This window comes from Eleginops maclovinus, chromosome 12 (assembly GCF_036324505.1).
Source record: "Eleginops maclovinus isolate JMC-PN-2008 ecotype Puerto Natales chromosome 12, JC_Emac_rtc_rv5, whole genome shotgun sequence".
NCBI classification, from domain to species: domain Eukaryota; kingdom Metazoa; phylum Chordata; class Actinopteri; order Perciformes; family Eleginopidae; genus Eleginops; species Eleginops maclovinus.
Window position 1 is genome coordinate 11,826,122 of NC_086360.1, and position 19,551 is coordinate 11,845,672.

A 19,551-nucleotide genomic window follows, 5' to 3' on the forward strand; every position below is an offset into this window, starting at 1 on the left:
TTTACATGTAAAACTCCTGCTTACGAAAATAGTTCTATATAATCAAGAAATGCATGTAAAGTGAACTAAAAGTATTGACCTTTCTGCCAATATGTGTTTTGTCATTGTTGCATTAGTTTAAGAGGAGCTAATTTGACACATTTTACTAAATCCAGTTGGGTTGTTTCATTAACTGTATAAAAATGCATTTGCAATTAATGTTTTATATGTTGATAATAATTATATATTAGTATTAAATGTAATTACTCAAGTACAAGTATCTCAAAATAGTTCTAATTACAGTCCCGAATAAATGTAATTAATTTCTTTTCACCACTGCAAAGCATCAGTCACAAAGATGCAGGTGATTCCCCTGTGGTACAGCCTTGGGGTCCAACCGGTCTGAACTGACAGACCCACAGGGTCTTAATGAAAAAAGAATTGGAAAGGCAGCCAAACAATGGAAATGAAAAGATCTTTGTGCAACTAAACAAGCCACTGCAAATTTCTGGAACAGACCCAACTACAACAATGCTCACTCAGCAAACTATGCTTTATCCGCTTGATTTGTCTTTGATTTAATAATTCATGTTTTCTTGACTTTCATCCAGAATGTACCAATTTACTCCCTGCGGTGACAGCTTTACTTAATCACTCTTTGGTAATTTGACAACCTCTTTCTCAAGGCTCTCACCTCTGCTACTGAGTAGGTTTTACGGACTGTAAATGTTGCATCACACTATATACAGTTACATTAAACTGATAACTTATGCTCCCAGAGGTTTTCTATTTCCTTCATGAATGCATGATATATCTGATGAGAGACATTCAATAGAGGCGTTTTGCATTTGATCAATTTACTTGGAGATGTGAACAGCAATGACAAAGAAATACCCTAAGATTTTTATCTACAGCAATATCTGAATATTTACCAAAAAATAATGATGCAGTCTTTTTCTACATGTCACAGACAGCTTCCCTGTTTTGCCTGTGTTTAATGAACATTCAGGACGTTTGTTTAAACAAGTTTCCAAGAGCCTAGGAATTGGTGATAATGATTTTAAGCTTCCCAACAAAGCTTGGACAGTCAGTGACAGTTTGTGATTCTAACAGAAATCTCAATGAAGTGATAGTGTAATAATCTCTTTTACTTTAGACACTTGTTTGACTCACTCGTTCATTAACAGAGAAGAATACAAACACATTAACCGGGGACATTTCTGTCATGATGTAGACGCTCGCTTGACTTTCAAACATTAACAAGGTTTTCCTCAGAGACGCTCAATGATGCTGTGCCATTGTTTGCTTTTGTAGCACTATATAACACTAATGCATTTTATTTAATCATCCAATTTCCACTGTGGACTGTGAATAAGTATATTTAGTCAATAGCTGCACCTAAGTACAAATCTGAGGTACTTATTTGACCTAACGCTACTCCGCTTCATGTCAAAGGTAAATGTTGTACAATTTATTGAACTTCAACCATCAAACATATTGGTAACTTTACAAATTCAGGTTTTTACACACAAAATGACAGATTTTTAAAAAATGATTATTTGTATTTATATGTTACCATTCGACCTTAAATTTAATTACACGTAAAATTGTTAGTGGGTTAACAAAAAATGAACAAGTTGGAATATTTTTCATAGCTCCAGCCACTCAAATGTGAAGGTTTGTTGCTTTTTCTGTTAAATATTGATTTTATTATTTTGAATACTATTTTAAAAAATACGTTCTGCAATGACTTTCTATGCATTTTTTCTACGCAGGAATTTTCCTTGTAATGGAGTATATACAGTTTAGTATTTTAACCTTAGTAAAGGATCAGAGTATGTTCTCCAACACTGTATATATAAAAAAAGGATGGTTATTATTTTTACCTAATAATAAATGATCGAATAATTTAAATATTAAGGTAGTGCCACCCGTCCTTTTTACATATGCAAAGACATTAATAAAAATTCTGTTCTTTAGCAATATGCAAATTCCCAAACGAGGCAGATAACTGCACACAAATCAGTCTGTAGTTCCACTCCAGTAAATTTGTTTTCAGGTCTGTAAGAAACCAAAGTAAGCCAAACATTTAAATAATAAGTCTTACAATCAGTCGTTGTCATTGCGCCACTGGACAAAACAAACAACCAAAGCTGTGTCTTGATTGTATTATGCTTTATTTATTCAGTTTAGTTTATGTTGATGATGACTTGTTGTAGGTTAGGGAACCCCCACAGTACTAGGGAAAGTAAGACTGAGAAAAACCGAGCTGTTTATACTGAAGGTTGATAAGTGGTGTGATGATTCATGAATCTGAAGTAACAAACTGGGTGCATCAGGTCCAACAGCTTGTATTGTGATTCTGTTCTATTACCCAGAAACATCTAATAATAATCTCTGTTGTTCCTGTTTCCAACGTCATTTTCATGTTTTGTTCCTGATGAACTCCCTCAGTGGACTCAGTCTGTGTCCCTCTGCCTGTTTGCCAGTGGGACAGCTCAGACATGTCACGTGTCCCCCCTCTGCCCCTCACTCAAAGAAAACACAGACTTGGCTCTGCGTACATGCTGCTTGTGTGATGGCTAAAAGAGTTTGGGCTCTGAAAAAAATGCTCTTTACACCACGCTTTGTTGAACACGTTGATCTGCATCTTTTAACTAAAGATGCAGAAAAGACTTCAACAACTGAAAAAAAGTAAGTAGATACAATAATGTGAAGTGGTCGGCAACTTTTGGTTATTAATTTACATGTAGATGCATCAGATAAGTGTTGATTACTCATAAATGTGATTACTATTGTAGTAATAAACAAAGTTAATTCAATCAGCTTGTGACTTTTTGTTTGAAATATGACGCATGTCTTCCCTAGCCGCATAATGTTGTTCTTACTCACTCTCGACAGGTGGTAGACATCCAGATGGCTACTTGAATGTGAAGACCACTTGCTCCAAGCCATTAATTAGTTCATAAGTTCTGTAGCGCGTAGGTAGTTACACTGCCAAGTAAGTAATGCGTTGCTGCGTGTCCTACCCTGCTCAACTTATGGAGATCAGCACAATGTTGAATCTTGCCTGCCGTCTATGGTCTTTTAATATATAGTTCATTAATGTCATTAACATGTGAGAAGGGTTCATAACAATGATTGGCACAAAAAGCAATTATGATCTCTGACGGTAATTCAAGTTAAAGCCTTCAAGATGATTTATCTGCAGTCTCGCATTCAGCATACTGTATATCATGTTTAGGCTTCCATGGAATTGTAGGATTGTATAACCTTTGTTCAGACTCATTAATATCAGCTTTCATCTGCCAAGGGGCTTGATTGTTATCCTCAAAAGGTATAAACTCTAGAAAATGCACAGTTGAAAATGTCACAGCCTGAAGTTAATTTACACAAAATGATCAACAATAAAAAAGGTGAGTGAGAAGTGGTGGTTGTTGAATCAAGTATGTATTTCTTGTGTAGAGATTGACGAGGTGCTGATGTTGCTGTGTTCATCCCAAAGACATCCTAAAGGTTTTGCATCTATTTTGTTAGCTGGCACAGTTAGTCTATTTTCAGTGTCCACTGCAGTCACTTGACATTGCAGAAAGATAACTTTTCATCAAACTTTGTTGGGAATAGTCCAAGACGGAAGTGGCTAGTCAACCACTGTCCTCTGTCGCAGTTTGCACATGGTGAACTTGCAGGTCTTGGCACACATTGGGTGGTGGCTGTGCTCAATGACTCATGTGGCGCCCAGTGTCTGAAACTTTCGTCAAACGTCTGGCACATGGTGTGTGTGTGTCATTGTAGCCTGTGACGCTGGTGCCTCTAAACTCCCCAGTGGCTTCTGATTGGTTGTGTTTAAAATGAGGCACAGGTAAGGGCCAATCAGTAAACCTTCAGAAGGAAACAACACAGTGTGAGCAACGCTGTTACCAAATGTCTCTAACTAACTTGTTAAGATCCCCCTTACAATACCTTGCATTTGCGTCATTACTGAGTGGAAATGTCTGATTATTGCCAGCGTGTTTCAAAGAATCAACAGGAAAAGAAAGTTGTACGTCACCACCATTCCATTGGGAAAAAAGGATACGGATAGTGATATTTATTTTGCAAATACTCCTCTATACATGTATACAAGTTAGTTTGAGCTTTTAGTTTCTTTTTCATATAGTTTATAGTTTCTCAGTCAGGAGGGGTTTTCAACATAGCTTTCATTGATTCTGTTTTTTAATTGAGATAATATAATGATAAGTAGGACACACAACAAATCCCTCCAAAGCAATAAGAGCATGTCTTAGAAGGTTGATGAAGTTAAAGTTTTTACTGAAAAATCTACTGCAGTAAAATGATAAACCGCTCATGCAGTCGGATGATGTCTAGATAACTTAGCCGATTGCAGTCACGATCAGTTAAAACGTTCTCTATTGAAAGTGGAGGTTCCTCATTAGTCATTTCTAACAGTGGACAGGTCAAACAAATGAAATAATAAAACAGAATGACTTGGTGTGAACAATGAGCAAAACAGCATCTCGTAAAATAATATGAATCATCAGATTTGTTGTTTTCACACGACTCTGACAGCTACCTATGCTATGACATCAGCACGACCCTTTGAAAAGTACATTTTAGATCTAGTCACGAGTGTGTGGTGCTAGTGTGTGTGATGTCATGTCAGATGGCTGTTGTTGACCCCTGTATCACCACACTTCGTGATAGCTGTGTTCGGCCCTCCCTTTGCTTTGCAGCCTGCCCTTCTTTTTCTTTAAGCAAAAGAAGAGCTAGTGATTTTAAAAGGTCTGGAGGGGGGCACCATAGCCACTCTATAAACAATGATCCCCACGTCAAATGTGATGCTATGCTTAACGCTGCACAGCAAGGCACTGTTGTGTTGGCCTGCCCTTTGTTTTTTCACAAGCTCCGGTCAGTGCTTAATCATCATGAGGGCAGTCTGTGAGCTATAGCCTCTACAGATTTAATCATCAATAGTATTCAGACCCACCAGAAAATTGGTAACGGTTTGCTGCAGCCTTGTCAAATGATTCTGCAGATGTCTGAATCCTTCAGTGGGTTGCTTTTGCCTTAAGAGAGTTAAGTAATGTTGCAAAAGTATAAGTGAGCCAATGTAATCTTTCTTCTTCTCTCTACAGAATAATAATTAAGAAAACCTCCACAAGGGCTCATTGCCAGTCTTGTAAAGATGAGATCATTGTGCAATGTCAAATATTTTTTTAATCAACTAAGACGGCCAAAGATTGGGTCTAATGAAAACAGCAAAATGAGTGCAGTCAGCTTTTCGAACCGACATCCTTTTTGAATTCTGCTAATATCCCATCAAACCTTTATTCAGGGTGCCAAATGAAGATGAATGTGCTCTCAACCTTAAAGGTCTGGCTGCTGCATAAATATTTCTGGTCCAGAGTTTTGACAGAGCATCTGCAGAGAGATTTTTTTATGAGAGAATGGGAAGCATTCAACAACATAATGTGCAGCTGGGTGGAACATTTAGCTATTTTAGCTTTGGATGTAATCTCATTATCAGAAAAGAGACATGTTGTAAAACACCTCTCGTATGGTGTAACTATAGTTCATATTCTCTATGTATGCTGATGGTGCATACGAGACTGATGTGGTACTGCGGGGGAGGACAGCGGATGAACAGCAGGAAAGCAGACAGGCGGAGAGGGAGGGGGGGTCAGGTGGCGTGACTTTTTACTCCGCGGCTCACTGACCTTGACAATGGAGCCACAGCCAGCGACTCTGATAGCGTCTCTCTCTCTCTGTCTGTTCCTTTCTCTCACTGTCTCTCTTCCTCTCATCCTCTTTTCCTCTCTTTCTCACTTCATTTCTTCCTGTCTTCCTCTCATCCTCTCTTCCTCTCTTTCTCACGTCATTTCTTCCTCTCTTCCTCTCATCCTCTTCCTCTCTTTCTTACTTCATTTCTTCCTCTCTTCCTCTCATCCCCCCTCCTCTCTTCCTCTCTTTCTCACTCCCTTTCTTCCTCTCTTCCTCTCATCCTCTGTCTTTCTGCTTGCTCGTAGAGAGTCTGGCTGTTGCAGCCAAAATGCACCACCTCTCTGCTGCAGCTCACCCCCCTCTTACCTCACGTCTGCTCTTTTTCCAGACAAGCGGGTTTAAAAAGTCAACTGCGTATTGAGCCGTCTAGACTGAAGCCGGTCAGCAACCAACCCTCCCCACCCCCAACTCCCCTCCCCGGCCCCCGACTTGTGAGTGGCTGGCTACACTGGAAAAATGGATGAGGGCGCAGGTGACCTTGCTGAGCTCTGTCCCTCATTTTTAGCCAAGTGCAAAATTACTCCACATTACATAAACAACATTGACAACAATGTAACAGTGTACTGAAAGACTAGCTCTGAATGACCTTGGGCATATTGTCAGTGTGAAAGAGGTGCTCTTACACTGATACAGCAACGGTTCATTGCTGATGCGCAAAACCATTTATGTTTGTGTTATTATCCTCTTCTGTATGTCAATTATTTTCATCATATGGACACAAAATGTACGACTGTGTTTTATTTTGTACATGTAACCAAGATAAATCCTTCCAGTGCCTCTTTTTCTTTACAAGGTGTTAGCCTTTTTAAATGAGGGCACACTCCAGAGATAACATATAGTACCAGTGCCGGAGTGAACTTGCCTCTCTGCTGCTACTCTTTTGATGTCTGGTTTTATGAGTCATTTTTGACTTCCTGTTTTGAACGCCGGTAGCAACTTACTGATTTTTATTTACACATGCCTGTCATAATTGTGGTTTGTGATATTCCAGTGCAACAACAAAATCATTTACATCTCAGTGTGTATCCACTGAGAAAGATGCAGTTTGTAGGATTGCAAAGCTCTCATGGTATATTAGCGCTAACTAAAACATCACTTTATTCTTGCCATCATATTTTGTTTTTCTTAACTGTTATCAGTAAATATGATACTGTCCTTTTTTGCTCATCGAACTAAACCATTCCCAGAAAAGTCATTTCCAAACATTGACATGAAATGCCGAAGTTGCATTGTAGTTTCTGTGTGTTTTTCTGTTCCCTCCTGTCAGTTGATGAGGTGTACTGTGTTGCACCCCAAAGTGTGACATTCCATGTAAAGCAGCGCGTGATACTTTTTAAAGAGGTGTCTCTAGTCAGCCAGTAGCCCTGCCATGTGCAGTAAGATGACTCCATCCTCCCTGGTAAAACACATCATCGACAGCTTCATTTTGCAACACAACATTAAACTTTTGTAATTAAGCTGTCTTTAAATGCCAGTGTGCCTTTCAATCTTGTGTTACACTTAACCTTGTTATTGCTTTTCATTGTGGGATTCAAGGATTTAATAATGTAACTTAATGCAGAGATGTTTAAAAGCTGTCTCAACTCGACAAATCCTGTCAGGTTTGCAGTTCTTGATAATTTCTATAACCTCGGGGTAATACGCGTGACGCCATTGGTATCCTCGGCACAGAATTTCCCTGCCGGTGTGAAGTGGATACGCTCACGTAACTGCTCTCCCATCCAACAAATTTTTTGTATCTCTCTCAAAAAAGCTTTCTGTTTCTTGACAAGCAGTACAAAGTGCTCAACGTTTGTCTGGTTATCTTCTTACATTTTGTGGATGAAAGGAAGTAGCGAGAAGACCAAGTGTTTGCAACTGTCCAATTATTACATTTGAAACAGGACAGAGTCAAACAGTTATGCAGCATTTTTGGCAGAGAAATTCTAAACTTTATATTTCCATGAAATCTTGCTTGGTGGCCTCATGTCAGGCTGCGCTACCAAGAAGAGAGTTGTGAGTCCAGATGTTTAAGCTAGTAAATATATCTGTCTGTTTGTAAATGGTCATCCACTTTTAGAGGTACTGTAGCATACCTTTCCATAGAGCCTATTAACCTCTCTTTGCATGTGTGCTGTGTGAGTGATTACACAACGAAGGACTGCAGCCCCTCAGTGTCAGGAGAGATCTCACAGACGGGTACCCAGTGCTTCATCCGTCCCACCTTGGGAGGCAAGGGTTGGAAAACCAGTCAAGCAGCACATATTGATTACCCTCTAGAGAATGCGAGCTAGACCTTCGGAGCGCAATATGTGAAGCTACTTAGAAACTTCTCGTTTCTTTGATGGTTTATCTCTCTTACATCTTTGTCTATCCCACTAGTGCAGCCCTCCCGCCCACCTTCATCTCAGCTTTCTTTCCATTTCCCACCCATAAAGCCTTTCTCATCCTGTCATCCCTGGGCTGGTGGTCCGTCCCTTTGGGAGGTTAAGGGGCAACGTGGGTGAGAGGGCAGTCGACAGGTTGTGCGGGCACCGTGGTAGCCTTTTCCCACAGCCCGCGTCAAATGCTGCTGAACCCTGACCCCAGTGGGTCCTCACTCTCAAAATCGGTATGGAACGCAATTCAACCAGCCAGACCCTATTCAGGACCGGGCTTTCCATTGGTGGAGAAAAGAATCCCCCCCATCCCAATTGTGGTCAGTGCCCTCCCTTTGTCTGGTGGTCAAGCGGGGTCGGACGACCGGCCGCCACTAGCCAGGACAAGACTTCCGAAAAGCCTATTCAGCATGTGATGTGACCCCCAGGTTTCATTGCTGACTCACAGGGATCAAACGCTGGAAATCTCTGGGGGTTCTCTTCCATAGAGGTTTCCATCCATTGAAACTTACCCTTTTGACAAAACTCGAAAATGACTAATGATTTTTTTCCTCAAAGTTTCTTTGATTGCATAGCAATGCTAAACAAATGTGGGATTCCTGGAATAGTTTCATTACTTTTTAATACTAAACTCCTGATAGTCATTATTGAGTTTAAGGATAATTAACTGGAACAGAAGGAGCACATGGGACAGCTTTCATCCCCAACTGCTTTTGCTTGGGCTGGGTTAAATGTTTGGCTGTATGATCCTGATTTCCTGGAGGGAGCTCAAACCAGCCCGAAGCAGTTCTGCAACAGAAAGAAATAATAGTGCGTAAGAATAAACACATAAACACAACTCTCCCTTTCGATGCTGAGCCCTGTGTCAATGTAACTTTGAATAAACCCACTAAAGACACCCCTGAAGGACGCTTGACAAAGTGTTGTTTGATGTGGTTATGAATCTGATATTGAGCAAAGGTTAAAGACAGACTTGAAACAGCAGTGAACTGTGTGCTGCATGTTTTTAATAAGCCTTGGTTTATTTTATTGTTTATGATTAATTTCAACACTGAGGCATGCAGATGCACAGACACTCAAACAACGAGAAGATGTGGTCATAATTGTGAATAGTCAAAGGTATTCAAGGCCAGAAAGGTAAGAAAAACCCGATGAACCTTGAATAGCAGGGTCCCATGGCATATGTGACTGTGTTTCTGTGTTTGTCTAGAGAGGTTGACTTTTTGTGAGTGTGCAGACTCCAACTTGACGCATGGTTTAAATCTTTTGCAGAAGGGGAGCACTTTGATAGTAATGCCGCGTGCTGTGTGCTAAAGCGGGGGCCTGCTGCAGCTTTAAAGCTGGTCAACTGTCAGGACTGGAGCGTGAAAGGGGGGCCCCAGAGTGAAAAGGGTGGAGGGACCCACTAGGGGGGTCCTGCAGGAGGAGGGGTGGCTTGTAACGGACCTCCTGGGCTTTGAGGACCCTCTGTGTGGGCTGCTACAGCAAAGCGGCCCTCTTCACAAGAAGCAGAGAGGGAGGGCAGGCTCAAGGGAAGGTGCCGGTGCATTGGCCCCTGCAGCAGAGAGCATGGGCAGGACGCCAGCTCACCCGTTGATGTCCCACATACCAGATGTTACTTGTCAGCAAGCTCTTGGCCTTTAATAAATTGAGTTACTGTAAATCTGTAATAACGCAAGGCAAACATGGGTACCCCAGCTCCCCCTGTACACACACATCCTAGATATACCGATCTCACATTGTTTTCTTAGTGTCCTGCAGGTCAACCCCTAGTGAGGGGGCTGTGTCCCAGCTACTGAACCTGCCGATTATTTTCCAATATACACAAGAGGACGGATGTTTTCCTTCCTTTTTACCCCTAACCTGCACTCTTACTAACGAAAATGTCATTCATACTTAGACTGTAAAATCAACAGGATTCTGAACTTCAGTCCTTGATCTCTTTCAGGGACCTGAACCCAAGAGAAATGTATTTTCAGATGTTGTGTTTGACAGAAATGTAACAGTGCTATTAGGTCGCATTTTCCTGTTTGGACAAATGTGCATCAGGATTTTATGTAATACATTCTGAAGGTCCAAATCACACATTTTAATAAGGATGCTTGCCAATATTTATATATTTATCAAATTAAATAAGCAGACTATTTGGTAATAGCAATAAAAATGTAACATGTGTAAAACAATAACAATGTTTTGCATAATGTCTTGCTCAGCATTATTTATATAAAAACAGAATTTAGTAATGAATAAGATAATCATGGATAAACATTATTGAAAAACTGCCCAGTCCTAATCCCCAGTGTTTAAGTGTGTTTGAATGTTCATTGTGCAAACACACACAGCATCTGTTGTTGCTACTAGCAAACTTGAGGCATGGGTCATTTACCCAGGTAAAAGCGGCCAGTGTTTTGGGAAGTCATCTGATCTGCTGCAAGAAAAATAAAAAATAAATGCCTCTGTGCTACTGAAAGATTCAGGAAGAATGTCCTCTGCGCAGTCCTGCTTAGATTTACAGCACCTCTGAGGATGGCTCTGATCTGGCAGTGGTCAGTTGGCTTTGAAGAGAATTGCACAGCAAGTGAATCACTTTGAACCTGCACTGAGCTGAGCCTTAGGGAGACCCACGCTCCCACCTGAGTGGAACAGGACAGTAAATCTAAACACAGCTCAGTTTTTTACACTGTGACATGGGGACTTAGGTCTTAATTTGTTGCCTGCTGAATCCCCTGGTCCCACAGTTCTACAACTGTGGCCCGGTTCCAAGGTCGCCTCAACGCTTTTACGTGCTGGCTCGGCCTGGATGGTTTCAACAGCAAATGAAAGGACTAAAGTGAAAGTCCATATCTTTCTGTCTCTCCCACTCTGTTCTTTAAGTTTATTTCACTTTATGCAATTGTTTTTGCATTTGCTTCTAAGCCCTGCTGCATGGTTCTGCATGGACACCCAGATATCCACCGCAATTATGTTAATGTAGCTAGGGCCGCAATTACACAATTATAAACATGGAGGTCTCCGTCTGTGCCAAGTGTGCACCACTTCTTATTGATGATTGGCTTGTTGGTCTAAGCAGATTGTTTCCCTTTTTGCCTCCTCCAAAAATATGGGGAACACGAGGCAGTAAAAAAGAGTAAGAAAGCAAGTAGAAAACAACAAAAACTAGGAAACCAAAACATACAAGACATCTTGCATTGACTTTGAGAGCAACTTTTTCTGTGGACTTGCTCTAGATCTGCACTAAACATGGTGTGTCCAAGAGGTGGTTCGTAATAGGGACAATTCTGATTGTTGTATGTGCGTGACAGCAGCAGTCTGCAGAGGAAGAACACCTACGAGTCTATACTTCTCCATCTGTGTTGGGTCACTTGTTATCTGTCCCAACACAGTTCTGAAGGAGGTTCTCACTGCATGTAATGTAGAAAGAAAGGTTCTTGTGTCATATACCTTACCTGTGTTACTTTCTCTTAATAGATGATCAGGTCATTATCCACCTTGGGTGTGGGACAGTAATCCACTCTGATTCAAATCCATTGCCCAAGTGCAGCCTTTGGTTAAATAGGCTTTAGGTTTCTGTTTTTGGCCAGTGGGCTGTTTCATTTGACACCTCCAACAGTTTGATGTGCAATGTTTGTTTTTTCACAAGCTTCCCAAGTGTTTCTCTCTTGGGGACCTCCGGGCATTCGCATGTCTTTAAGGCTCTTTAGGTAAGCCGGAAAAGCAAACAAAAGCATATCTATTATATGGTTTGTGGATCTCACATTACTCTCCCATTTCAATGCAGTCGCCAGTGTGGGCCACTTTCCAAGTGACTGATATTTTCACAGGGGCCAACATGTCAAGGGATTGTGTAATTGATTGTCTTGGATATTTGAGTATGCCACTTTCCCTCGTTTAGAGACCCCCTAATGCCTCCTTCTCCAGTTATATGGCTTACTCATGTGGTGAGGTTTTGACACATGACAGTGAGGCAGGGTAGACATGTGGTCATGGTACATTTTAGAACAAGGGCATTGGAGGCCATATCTCCTATTTTATGAGGTACAGTTATTTTAAAGCTTATAACATAAATATTCCGTTCTGAAATACTTAATGTTTAAGTACATATAAAGATCTGTTTGGCTCCTTTTGCTGCCTTTCCCATAGGTCACTTTATGCACATATGCTCAAAAGAAGCCTTTGAACAAAGGATGTTATTTTTGTTGAAAAAGGGCCCCCGCTGAAGTTTATCCAAATGAAAACCTCTAGGCTAAAATCATTGGTTCTCCAATGAGTTTATTTAGTAAAGCTTTCCTTGCTCCACAGAGGACTTTTTATAGTTGCCTGCAGGAAAGCAGTCTTTGAAGGATCACCTATCTGTTTGAGTAAGTCCCTTTATCAGCTTCTATTTCTGTTTTGGCTTTTTCAAACATGGCTGAAAGGCAAAATCTTCTCAAGTAAACATTTCCTGTTCTTTCTTTTATGATCTTATTTCTTAAACAGGAAGAGATTATTAGTATTATTTGATATTATTGAATTTAGTTTAGATATTTTTCTCAGACTTTTGGATCCTGAGGCAGCTGCAAGCGCCAGACCTTCCAAAAAAAAAACTCAGCTCTCGATGAGAAATTGAGAGTTGACAGCGCAGGTCATTTAACTTTATTTTACGATACTGATCTGCTGTCGGAGAGTATCCAACAAACCTGCGTCTGATACATCTGGCATTGCTGTTAACCTCTGCAAGAATGGTAGAACTGACTTAGATTTCCCAAATACACGTACATACTTCAAGAGCATTGAGCCACAGCAAGACTTTTTATCACAAAGATCCTGTATAAGGCATGTTAACTGCGTGCACACTGTTGCCTTGGACCTCTGCTATCGCAACCTTGAGAAGGGCACTTAACCTGAATTACTCGGCACTAACACGATTGAAAAAATGACTATAGGAAACATCCAGGGTACAATGATGAGAATGCTCCATGGAAGATAAATCCTTGCCAGTTACCGGGAACATGTCAGCTCTCTGTGTACTGTAAGTGTCTGTGACATTGTAGGTTATACTTCAGGGTTACTATAAAATACAATCCTGCAGTGTGTACATCTGAAAGCTGGACTGCTAGGCACATCGATAAAGAAGCAAACAGTCAGTCTGGATTTAACTGTCTATACTAAAGATGTGGATTTCGAGTTTGATTTGTCTTTCTGCTTTCCCTGTTTGGAGACAATACCTGTAATGCAGTGCATGCTGGGATGGCAGCAGCTCTAACTATAAGCAGGTTACGAAATGAAATGTAGTTCTCCCTCTGTAACTTCAGTAAAATTAGTGTACTTATTTTCAAAAAGCTTTTTGCAAATCTGATGTTTAACAGGACAGGTCTTTGAGTAAATGAACACCTGCTTTCTAGTTTGAATCCTCTATTTTTTTCTTTTTTTTTCTTATGCCCCTGCCTCCCTGGTGTGTTTAGTTGATCCTGAGGCCAGAGCAGGGTTCGGCTGGCAGGAGCCAGCGGCCAAAGCTCTTTTTATTCTGCCAGGATATCCTCTTGACCTGACATGATGCCAACAGTAGTAATCTGGCATAGGTCAGGGGGCAACTGGATGCACGTGCCATGCATGCCCATCCTCTGTCTTAAGCTGCCTGAAGCAGGCTGGCCAGGGTAGGAGCTTAAGATTAGCTGTGCAGACACTCCCTGTAGACTGGGTAAAAAATGATTTATCTTTAATGAAGTGATATTTCCTCCAAATTCATTTTCCAAAAAGTAGAAGCGGAATTGTCTCTTTTCAGCAACATGTCAAAAGTTGAAAAAAATGTAACCTGTCAAGAGGAAGTTTTGGTCTGTGTTTTATTTTGGGTCCTGTTCCACAAATAGCCTCAATACTGATTTCCAAAAGCAGTTAAAGCAATTTTTTTCCATCATCAATCAGTTGAAAATCTCATCTTACTACATATTTCTGGAAAAATAACTGCAATATATTTGTCTTAAATCTATTAAAACTTTTGTGTCAGATAAATGTCGATTCAGCTGGCCAGTTAAAAGTATATAAATATATTTATTACCGTAATAGACTGTTTTTATAACAGATGATGCAGAGTTTAGGCTTTTTGGAAAGGAAGATGTGATCTAGTGTACCTATGGCTATGCATATTACTAGTTTGGTATGGTACAGTGTGCTTGGAAGAAAATAAGAGATAACCTCTGCAACATTTGGTTATAAATGTCATGTTAATTAGTTATTCTCAAAATAGAATTATACAGTTATCCTTACTATAATTGGTAGTGATAATGATGTGATAGGAATTACATATAAAATCCAGTCCATTCCGGTTTTTAGTCCTCTGTAGCTATTGTCGCCTGTAACCAAAGAACTCTGCTGTCCTGAGTTTTATGGCTCGCCAACGCAGAGCACACTGGTGGCTAACACGACTGGTTTCCAGCAGCAGGAATGCATTTGACACAGACACAGGTGATTAAAGATTTTTCGACACTCTCATGCATGTATAAGCAGCTTTCTCCCATGCACAGGCGAGGCCTCCGGTCTGTATGACCTAGAAGAAGCTAGACTGGGTGACCCAGTGGTCATCCTAGGAGCCATCTGGCAACCGATGTCTTGTGTGGCTTACCCTTCCCACTGCCTCACGCAATTCCTTAAGCAAGCATAAGTGTGCTTAGAGGACTTAATCTCAGAGAAACTGGTTTGGCCCACAGTCGACTGCTAGTGTAAGTTCACCCGGCTCTCAGGTCATGGGGTTCCTTCAGTCATGTAACACTTAGGCAGCGTTTTTGGCGACTTACCCGCCTGTTGTGTGATTAAAATCTCTGGATTGGATTTGCCCTTTCAATGAAATGCGGCCCGTATGAAGGTGTTTATACCAATTAGGTATTATTACAGGGGCGCTTCTTGCTTGATTCTGATTCTCAGACTCCTCGTGTTTTTCTGAGTGCACAATTATTATACTGCACTGAAACGTAATAAGCCATCTGGTTTGTGGCATGATCAGTTGTCTAATCTTACGAAGACTGGAAGACATTTGCCCAACTGTGAGATGCCCCTGGGCGTGTTCTGTTTGGCCTACGAAGTGAGGAAGTGAGAGAAGCTTGAGCCTGTCTGCACTTGCACAGAGGTCACTGCTGGCCTTTTGACTGTCTGCCAGTGCAGGGGCCAGAGTCTTCCAGAAGAGGGCCTTGGCTACAGGCGGACAAGTGAGCCAGCCAGCCAGACAGGCAGCCAGCCGCATCGTCTGCAGTCTAGGTCTGGGGCTAGAGCATGGACTAGGGCAGCTCAAGTTACCCAGACAGATTTGTTAACACTGTTTGGGTCCGCTCAGCTTTCTAGCCAGGCCTCTGAGCCAAACGCGACTGAGGTGACTTAATCTGTCATTAAACTCACATTACACCCGGACAGAGACTCGGCTCAGGGGCAGAGACAGTGCTCACTCTCCCACTCACTGGCATGGCTGGCTGGATTTGAGCAGACACAAAGAATACCCCCCCCTCATCCTCCTCTCTATCCTCTTCATGCCACACACCATGGCACAGCTAGACAGCACAGCACGGTCTAGACAAAAGCAATTTCACTTGAAGTTGAAAAGTCATTTCCCTGTGTGACGGGCACCTGTGTGTAATAGCTGCAGTTTCCGGGGGGCACACGTGTATTTGAATTGAAAATAGACCATTCAGCATACGGATTACTATCACACTGTTGATTTAAACAATTGCTCATTCATCAATCTTTGTTTAAAATTTGCCGAAATGTGTATAAATGCTATTTGAAACCTAAACAAGTTGTGGATGGATTTATTACTTTGATATTTCTGATGAGTTCCCTTTATATCCTGCGAGCTTTAATTATTGAAAACTAGATTATTAAAAATATTAAAATAAAGAAAGAGAAATACCTACTTGATAGTAGATGTACAGATTATTTTCAAGGCGTTCATTTTTTTTTCTTTGCTTGTCGCAAAGAAAATTGAGAAAAAAATAAACGGATGGCCAAGCATAGTTTATTTCTGTTACTTTATCAGTATGAGATACACATTTCTCTCAACCTTTACAAACAAATCTGCCAAACTGAACATGAATCATCATTTCAAATATTTTCTTTCTTAGCGCCGCCGACAGTGCACATGTGTCTGTTTTTCCCTGGCTATCAGACAAACAGGAGGAGATGGTTGAACTTCGTCCTCATCGGGCAAACTAAATTGCTTCCATTACTCTCCGCTTGGAAATGTCAGAAACCCTAACAACCTGCTGTACCTCAAGTGGAGGTCTAAGACATTGTTTCCCTCTGTTGAGATTTGTTTTTACATAGCAGCTGGTTCTGGTTCTCCCTCCCAATCTCACAGCACCCCCACTGTCAGGAGCAGCCAAAGCCAACATATGAACTTTACAATCAACTGTTACCAAGAGCATGGCAAAGCCACATATTTTCCAGAGATTGGGATTTTTTAAATTTACGTTACTGTATTTGATTATTTGATAGTTAACTTCAGTTGCATCCTGGACGCAAAGCTGTGTTTGGGCAGTTTTGTGGCTGTGTCTTAATGTGAAGACACCACTGTGCAGGGAAAACCCATTGGTGTGTGGAGGGTCACAGGGCTCTTGCTTTTTTTTTCTTTTCTGATGTTCTTGGCCTCAGAGGACAAGGAGTGTGGCCTCTTAAAACTGTTCCGTAGAACCAGAGCTTTTCTTACACTGTGGTCCAGATAAATTACTAAATGATAATTCTGGTCTTCTCTTTTGCTTAACTTGATCATAAACTGACCATAGTCTAAAATCATCACAATGCTTTACCATGGAGTGTAAAAAATCCAGGGGTTTTAGTTCTTGAAATCACACGGTGCCTTGTTTGATTAATTTACAAGACCTGTAGACTACAGGTCTTTAATGAGGGATGGTTTGAGACAAAGGATCTGTTGTGTATTAAAAAAAAGTATTAACCAAAAATACAATCTATTAAAATTTGAATTAAGAACTTTTGGTATTTAGAAGTTGTTGCCCATTTAAATGTGATCAAACAGGATCTCTAGTTTCTACTAAACGTTTTGACTGACCAAACTGTGTTTCTGCCGCCAGGTGAAGAAGTACTTTGAGCTGGAGCCGCTGGCCAGAGGGAAGCGCTGGGTCCTGGAGGGAAGCTCCACTGACAACTTGGAAGCAGTGAAGGAAAGCTTCGGTCAGTTCATTAGCCTGTTGGAGGACAAAGACACAGAGCCGGCAAGAATATGATGCTAAAGTTGCTAATGCTATGGACATTAGCGGCTAACAACAAAGAAACAAAACATCCTGCTGGAGCCCATGTACACACACTCATGCACAGACAACAAACATGCACACACAACCAAATGCAGCAGATGTTGGCCTCTCTCTTCAAAATGTGTATTGTATGTTATCCTCCCTTCACTGTGCTCTCATTTTTCAAATTGGAAGAGTGTGTACGCACAAGTGAGCCACTACAACCTGACCGAGGAGAGCTGCCATTAAACCCACGCAATGTAAGGCGGTTTGTCAAGAAAGATCACTGGACTTTGCCAGCAATGGAGATCTTGTTTACTACTGTCTGTGCCATTGTGATTTAACAATGGCATGTGGGACATATGGCATTCCAGTCATCATAGGACACACACACACACACACACACACACACACACACACACACACACACACACACACACACACACACTGTCACTCACAAAGTGGAGCCCAAGTTGTCTGTAGATATGTTTAACATCAGTAATTACTTTACAGGATGTTTAGGTGGGCTTGTTGATGTTCTTTCCACTGAGAAGTGCTGTGTGGCGTTCAAGTGTGCTTCTCTGTTAGACTCGGTAACAACGACTGTCGTTGTGTGATTGTGAGTCCGAAGCCTTGTGTTATGTACGGTAGTTACATATCGGTGTGTTCCACCGTCTCTGAATATCTAATCTGAATAGTGTAGTCGGTGTATCTCATGGAGTAATATGTACATGCAAACAAGCATATTGCTGTGTACCCTCCTGTGCAGCCATACACAAGTACTACTAATCATGTGACTCAGTAAGTGCTAGGTTACTTTATGGAGAACATTATAAGAAAGCGGAAACAAGTCTGAATGCTTTTTATAAATGTGCAATTTAGGATATATTTTATTGCTCTGTATGTTAACCTTGTAGAGCTACGTTCAGATTTTTTATACATCATACCACGCTTTTGAATTATGGCGAATCAAAGACCAAACAACCAGATGATTTACCTGGCTGGATGTAGCCGCATGTTAGAGAAATGTGATGGATTTAGTTTCATTTCAGTGTTCAGCAAATGTGATTTTGGTTTGAATTTTTCTACACTGTAACTGTATTTTTCTCCTTTTTGATTTGACATAATGCCTCACGACACTGTGTAGCGACTCCAGTCCCCCATCAGGGTGGAATACAAACTCTATCAATCAGCCACAGCAACAGCTGCCTCTGACAAGTCCCTGTCCAACACCCTAATGCCTTCCAACTGTCTGTGAAGACCCCTCCCTGTCTGCTGTTTATCGCGGACCCCCGCCAACCTCATCCCAAACCGTATCAACCAACACCACCCCTCCACTCCTGCCCCGCACCCTGTCCCCATTACCGCTTGCCTCAATGGGGTTTTTATCCCCACATGCCATCGTTCAGCCCCGCTGCCCTCGTGTGGACCCCACACCTCTAAAATGAGTCGTATTCATTGTGCCATAGGTGTGTGTCTGTACCCGACATGTGCTGCGGTAATGTTCGCACCTTCTCTACATGTGTTTTGTGTTTCTGTTGTTGCTTTGTTCAGTATTCTGTCAGGTTTTTAGAGGTTTAATCACTTTTTGTATCTGACGTGAGATCTGCTTGGTAGTTTTCTACAATCTGGATGGTTCGGTGCATTTGATCGCAAAAAAAATCTGATGTCGGACCTTGCTTATCATCTCTTCTCACTTAGGTTTTTAAATATTCACTGCAGTCTGTTTTTGTTTTTTTCAATCATGCTTTTTGTCTAATATGGCAATTAAAGTTTTAAAAATTCAAATATTGTCTTAGTTTTTTATTGATCCTTTCGATTGTTCAAATGTTGTTGTATATATACTGTATATATTTGATATTTCTCTTCTGTGTCATATTTAAGGCCTTAATGTATTGTCTTTAATGTGTAACCCCACAACAGGAGTATGGTGGGCAGGTTCGGGGTTTGTTAAACATTATTAAAATGCTATGTATGTTATGTTATTACTCTGCTGTATAGCCCATGTTTTTAGACTTGTATCTGTCGGTGAGAGACCAGTAATTCATTTTTTTGTAATTCTTATGTCTGTTTTTAGTTTCAATTGGTAGAGTATAACAGTTGTACTTGATGCATCAGTATGTATGATGAGCTGAATATCTGCCTGTGTTTCTGGAAACATTTTCTTTACAATGTCTCTGATTCATGATTTAAGGTGACCCATGGAAATGTGAGACACTGGGAGA

The 19,551-nt window shown here is 41.0% G+C and overlaps 1 protein-coding gene across 2 annotated transcripts in view; it reads left to right on the plus strand.

Annotated features, from left to right (window-relative positions):
• LOC134873605 (ADP-ribosylation factor-like protein 15) overlaps positions 1 to 19,114 on the plus strand; it is a 92,113-nt gene extending 72,999 nt beyond the window's left edge. For both annotated transcript variants that reach the window (XM_063897372.1, XM_063897371.1), the window contains exon 5: positions 17,168 to 19,114. In XM_063897372.1, the coding sequence (XP_063753442.1) occupies positions 17,168 to 17,320 (153 nt within the window). In that variant the 3' untranslated portion in view covers positions 17,321 to 19,114. The remainder of the gene's footprint in view (positions 1 to 17,167) is intronic.
• The last annotated feature ends 437 nt before the right edge of the window (positions 19,115 to 19,551 follow it).